General features: G+C 48.9%; 1 protein-coding gene across 2 annotated transcripts in view; it reads right to left on the bottom strand.

The window, feature by feature from the left end:
* Positions 1–3,529: 3,529 nt before the first annotated feature.
* samd12 (sterile alpha motif domain containing 12) overlaps positions 3,530–6,250 on the bottom strand; it is a 120,443-nt gene continuing 117,722 nt past the window's right edge. For both annotated transcript variants that reach the window (XM_008292384.1, XM_008292383.1), the window contains exon 5: positions 3,530–4,635. In XM_008292384.1, the coding sequence (XP_008290606.1) occupies positions 4,604–4,635 (32 nt within the window). In that variant the 3' untranslated portion in view covers positions 3,530–4,603. The remainder of the gene's footprint in view (positions 4,636–6,250) is intronic.

Genomic DNA, 6,250 nt, shown 5'->3' with positions numbered 1-6,250 from the left:
AGCTCCGGGGATGTTGTCGTGTCTTAAATTTAAAGTGAGTCGACCTACAATCTGTAGAACAACATTCTCTTGTTCATTCCAACAGATGGTTTTAGTGGGTAGAAACAGTCCAGCTACTGAACCAACAAAAACCAACTAAAGGAGAAAAATGAGTTTAAATTAGAATCAACATGAAGCTAATGCAGCTTCATTACCTTAAAATTCTAAATGTTTGTAACGTAAATCAGTAAGTGAATGTTTTATCTCACATCTATATATGTCTTCTGATTGACATCACTTCCTGTGACCGTAACCATGGCGACCACCCTGCCAACCCCAGCCCTGACCTCCACACACCTCAAAGTTTAATGATTTACGTGTTTGATCAAAGAGGACAGGATGGGCTGCAGCAGAACAAACAGACGACACGTGACCACCAGGATTAATCACTTTATTACACATATCATCGTTATACCAACACCATCGTTAGGCACCTGATACGAAGTCACACGTTACAGAAACTGTCCGAGCCGGAGGGAACATGCTGTCGGCGTCCGCTGGCTCGCCGTCGGAGGTCTACGTGTGTTGATGCATCACTACCGAGGACTGGCGGGAGGCTGCTGCCAGCTCATGAGGAAACACTGCTGGCTGAGTGTGTGTTTGTGTTGTGTGTCACGGCTCTTGTGCAATAACGTTGTGTGAGGTTTGGACTTTGTTGTGTAACCGTGTGCGTCTCTGAGCCAAGCGTCTGCCGCCAGCCAGTCCGGGCAGGTTCACGTCTCGCTGCTGGAACGCTGTGGTGGAAAGTTCCCTCCTGCCTCCGGAGGACATCGATACCGGATCAATACTCGCTGCCTTTATTATTTATCATTATTATAACTCACTCTGCTACATCAGCGGCAACACACAGGTCCCGACCCCCGATCTAGTGACGGCTAACTCCCCTTTAGAGGAAAACACGGATACAAACACGTATGTTAATCCTTCAGAGCCGCTCTGAGCAGCATCAGACCAGAACACAGATTTCTCTCCTTTACAGGCCGATCTTCAGAAACATGATGAAACTTGATGCAAGCGGCTCATAAACCGGAGGATCACACAGACTCGGCTTTGTGCTGCTCTCCCGGCAGGTTCGGGAACATTTGAATGTATGGACGTCGGCTCTGTCGGCTCCTTAACGCTTCTAATCACATCTGAGGGAAGCTGGAAGAAGGAAGGAACTAAACCCAGCTCTGAAGAACGTCAGTCATCACGCTGGAGGCCGGTCTGTGAACTCTGGAGCTGCAGGAAGCTGCTGGAGGGATTCTGTTGGACGCTAAGCTAAGCTAAGCTAAGCTAACGAGCTGCTGATCGAAGCTTCTGTCAATTAATCTATCGGCTGCTAATCAGAGTGGAGTTAATGCAAAACGCAACATCTCCCCGGCTTAAGGTCTGTATTCTGATCGAGGCTCCTGTTTGTCAGGTTTGGTCCAATTGTTGGCAAAAAGTCCACCCATCATCATCTACACCTTCATCCTCACTATGGGGGGCGGAGCCTATCCCAGCTGACTCAGGGTGAAGGCAGGTTCACCTGGACAGGTAACCAGTCTATCACAGGGCTACACTTAGAGACAGACAACCAAGCACACTCACATTCACACCTACGGACAATTTACAATCACCAATTAACCTCAGCATGTTTCTGGACTGTGGGAGGAAGCCGGAGAACCCGGAGAGAACCCACGCTGCACGGGGAGAACATGGAGACTCCACGCAGGAAGATCCCGGGTGTCCTCACCGGGACGCCGACCGGCGACCTTCTAGCTGTGAGGCGCTAACGGTGCTAACAGTGCTAACCACTGAGACACCTGCAGCTCTGGCAAAAAGTCAACTTTGTTTTTTTGCATTTTTTCTGGTTCTCGTGAAGGACGTCAGTAGTTTTGTCTCATTTCTGACTCTGTTTCTTCACTTCTGCACAGATCTCAGAGTCGTAGAAGTGCTTCCTGCTATGCTATGCTAAGCTAACCGGCTGCTAACGGGGGCTTGGTGTTTTAAAGCTGACCAGACAGACGTCAGAGGGTTACGGTAAATCTGTCACCAGCTTCCAGCCTTGGTTCTGACTGAAGCTCTGTAGCGGTCAGACTTATGGACGCAGAGACAATTAGCTCGATTAGCTTTTCGTTTGCAAACTTTAATGCTGCTGGGAAGAAAAATCCTTCTAGCACCTCTGAAGCACATTATTCAGCCTGTTCCATCCTATTTATTGGAACATTTGTGCACCTTTGTTCAGATTACAGCGTCAGAAGCTCAGTGAGATGACGTTGGAGACGCTGGAGCAAAGATCTGGATGTTTGGGCCAAAAGGCACATTAGTCAACAAGTTCTATCTGATCTGTGGATCAGGTTTAAAAGCTCCAAAGTGCTCATGTGGATGTTTTGTGTCCGGTGAAGCTAACCGGAGAAGAAGCTTTATTTCATTTATCAGATAAACAAGTTTTGCTCTTTTTAAAGGAAACTAGACCTGTTCTATGTAACCTAAAGGTCTGTTTTGCATTTTAAATGTGCTGGTAGATGGTTCTGTAGAGCGGAACTGGTGCTAACGAGGTGTTTAAGACTGATTAAGTTCAACTGTTCTCCTGCTGAGAGTCCTTCCTCTGACCGAAGTTTGTCTGGTTTAGTGGGTTTGAAGCTGTTCTACCAGCAGATTAGTTGGATTCTTGTGATGTTAGATTCAGTGTTTCTGATCATACCTGAAGAACGCTGGTCTGTTAACAACGTTGATTAATCGTGTGTTGATCAGATTTAACCAGCTGTCCTTCCTACAGCTTCATCGGGCCGTAAAGGGACAGAATCCACTCGGAGTGGTTCTGAAGCCCGTCAGTCCACATGTTGGATCTCAGTTGTTGGTTCATGTTGCTGGTCTGGATTTTGCTGCTTATTTAAATCTATCAGAGCAGAATTCGAGCCTGAATCTCCTGCTCGACTGGAGCAGGAACACAAATCAGCACATTTTTCTGTCAAACTCTGATCTGAGGTTAAACTTTGTGGAGAGTGATGCTACGTTCTGATGGAAGGAGCTCCGGCTCAGCATCTTCTGCATAAACTGAACCAGGCCTCTGCTCAGCAAACACTCGGTCCAGTTTAGTTAATGTACGCCTGCAGCCTCCCTGACGGACGTGGACACGGCAGCTCCGGCCGACCGTGAAATGACCGCTTGTGTTTTAGCCTGAGCGGCTCCGTCCCGGCCGCCGCTCCGAGAGCTTCCCGCCATCCTGGAGGAGCGACTGTGCGTCCTGCAGAACCGATCGATGGCGTTCAATCTGCCGGCGGCTCTGCTATCCAAACAATGAGCGCCGGACACCGAGGGACTCGCACAAATGGAATCCCATTAAAAGGCGGCGGCTCTCGGGGGCTTCGCTCTGACTGACAGCTCGCAGCCAGGACAGAAAGGATGTTGTTACCGTGACAACAGCTCATGCTACAGCAGCGTTTGATAAATATGGGTGGAGATGCCGGCTACGGGTTCATGTATTTACACTCACAGGAAACAGGACGATGATCCGGCCGTGGGCTCGTTACAGACACGTGTGCTTTAAGTGCAGTTAGAATACAGATTATATCAACAGTGAGTGGCCGTTATTCACATTGACAGCAGAGAGTCGAGCTTCTCCTTCGCTCAGCGCGTCTCCTCTCTACGCTATGTTCAATATGTCTCATCTAAAAATAGTCTGGAGCAGCGATATGCAGAGCAGACGAAGCAATAAAGAGTCGGCGATGCAGAGGGGAGGAAATGAAAGAGGCTCTTCTGTTGTTATCTCTGATGTCTTCTCTTCTTCTCTCCTCATTAGAGTCAAGCATCTCCAGGCAGAGCTTGGTTCTCGGAGCCCTTTTGCGTTGCCTCCTCCTTCGTCTTTATTCTCCGCCGTCCTCCCCCCGGATCAGTTTACCTATGAGCTTGGAGCTCTGAGGAAACGCCGGAGTTTCCTCCTGCAGCTCATCCCGACCTCGCCGGTTCTGCTCCACCTGCTGCAGACTGCATTCAGAAGTTTCCTTCAGGCTCTGCTGCCCTCACAGTCCACCTCGGAGGAGAGGACGCCGCTCACAGCCCGGGACACCAGAACACACCGGGTCGGATTCAGTCTGCAGGGCAGGAGGGAGGACAGGAGGAGGCTCGTCTCTGTTAGCACTGCCTTTAGAAAGTCCAGAACCAGAAGAACAGCACAGGAGTGGAGAAAAGTCAAAGTGCTACGACGATGAGCTAACATGCCACGAACGGTGATGAAGGAGGGTCACTGGACCGGAACCACAGGATCAGCACCGTCCTGAACGTCTGTAAATGCTTGTAAGCAGCTGTGGAGGGTTTGTGAGAGGAGGAGAGGATTCTGCTGCAAAGGTCAGGAATGACTGGAGACGGCTGGTCGGCTTCCAGGAAGCTGTGAGGAATTGTTTGGACTGCGAGGAAACGGCGAGTCACAACTCGTGGGAGCTTTTCAGGAGTGGCTGGGAAGACAGCAGGCGCTTATTTCTGCCTGTTTTTTTTTTCTTTTTTCTTTTTACAGATCTGTCTTTGGAGGAGTGGAGGAAGGAGGACGAGAAGTGTTGGAGTCCGGCTGGATGTCGGCGTCCTCCGGCACCCGGACGTCCGGCTACGGTGACGACGGCGTGCACTCCAGAGAGGCTGCAGGCAGAGAACAGGACTGGGTCAGAACCAGAGAAGAGGTCAGCAGAATCAGAAAAAACACAGAGAAACAATGGAGGGAGACGGAGGAAAGGAAACCGAGTGACGTAGAGCAGAGAGGAAATTAAGAAGTTGAGATCAAACAGCAGAGAAAAGAGAAAAGGGCCGAGATAACAAGCACGGGCACAGCGAGGCATAAAAACGGATCGCAGGGATGGAATTAGAAAAATAGACGCGAAGGGGGGAGATAAGAGAGACGGGATGAAAGGGAGGGAGGAGGAGAGGAGGAGGGGAGGAGGGATGGAGGGGAGGACGAGGAGGGGAGGAGGAGGGATGGAGGGGAGGAGGAGGAGGGAGGAGGAGGAGGGAGGGAGGTGGAGGGAGGAGGGGAGGAGAGGAGACATAATTATAAAAAAAATCAATGCAGCAGCATCATGGAGCTGAAAGGAGACGAGAGCAGGAGGAGGAGGAGCAGCGAGCTGTCCGTCACAACACACACTAATACACACTAACACACACACACACACACATGTTGACAGTCACACAAACAGCGCTCATATCAGTGTGACTTTATTTTTATTTGTTATTATTGTTGTTGTTGTTGTTGTCTGAGGCCAGAATCAGGTCACTGAGCCTGAAACCAAGTCCTGGTTCAGATCTACACAGCTGTATATCTATGCATCTGTAAAGTTGTGCGGTTTCACCACAACGTGATGCGTTTCATCAACATGTGACCGTCTGGAGGAGCAGCTATCCAGCCGCCGCCGAGCCGCACGCAAAGAAACCGACGAACCAAACGCACAGTTTGAACACAAACGTAAGTCGATGCGGTCGTTTTGAAAGAGTCGCAAAACCCAACGTCAGCATGTAGGAGAGCTTCATGGAAGCACCAGCCACAGACTAAAGTTCATTAATCCTGAGGGAGGTTCTGAGGAAATAAAAAGAGGAAGAACTGTGAGATAGAAGTCCATCCAGGAAGCACGACCAGGCTGGAACAGGAGAGGAAACGGTGACCATAGAGGTCACACATCAGAGTAGAGATTAGATCAGAATGACACGTCACACATCAGCTGTTTGACATGAACCAGAGTCAGAGCTGCATCGCTGTCGGCTCCACACACACCAAAGATCACAACAACACAGAACAACATCACATCATAGATTCACTCAGACCAGTCAAATAAAAACCACAAACTTCTCATCGAACAATCTGAATTTGAACAATATTGTTCCTGTAGTTCTTTGTAGTCCAGTGGTTTCACTTCTGAACAAGAACGGCCCGCTGACAGCACTGGTAGGAGTAGTAGTAGTACTAGTAGTAGTACTAGTAGTAGTAGTACTAGCAGTAGTAATACTAGCAGTAGTAGTACTAGTAGTAGTAGTACTAGTAGTAGTACTGGTAGTGGTGGTTTTACAGTAGAACTTTATGTTTGATGCTAATGTTACCACAACAACAGAACAACCCTCAGTGTTTGCATGTGGCTAACAGTACTAGTACTACTGCTAGTACTACTAGTAGTAGTAGTAGTAGTGGAAGTAGCTAATGTGGCTAACAGTAGCGCTGGTAGGAGCAGAAACACACTTTTAATGTTGATGTTGTTGGTATTTAATGAGA

This window comes from Stegastes partitus, unplaced genomic scaffold (genome assembly GCF_000690725.1).
Source record: "Stegastes partitus isolate 25-593 unplaced genomic scaffold, Stegastes_partitus-1.0.2 Scaffold806, whole genome shotgun sequence".
Lineage (NCBI taxonomy): Eukaryota > Metazoa > Chordata > Actinopteri > Pomacentridae > Stegastes > Stegastes partitus.
Note: the sequence above shows the minus strand (reverse complement) of the source record. Positions and strands in the feature narration are given on the sequence as shown.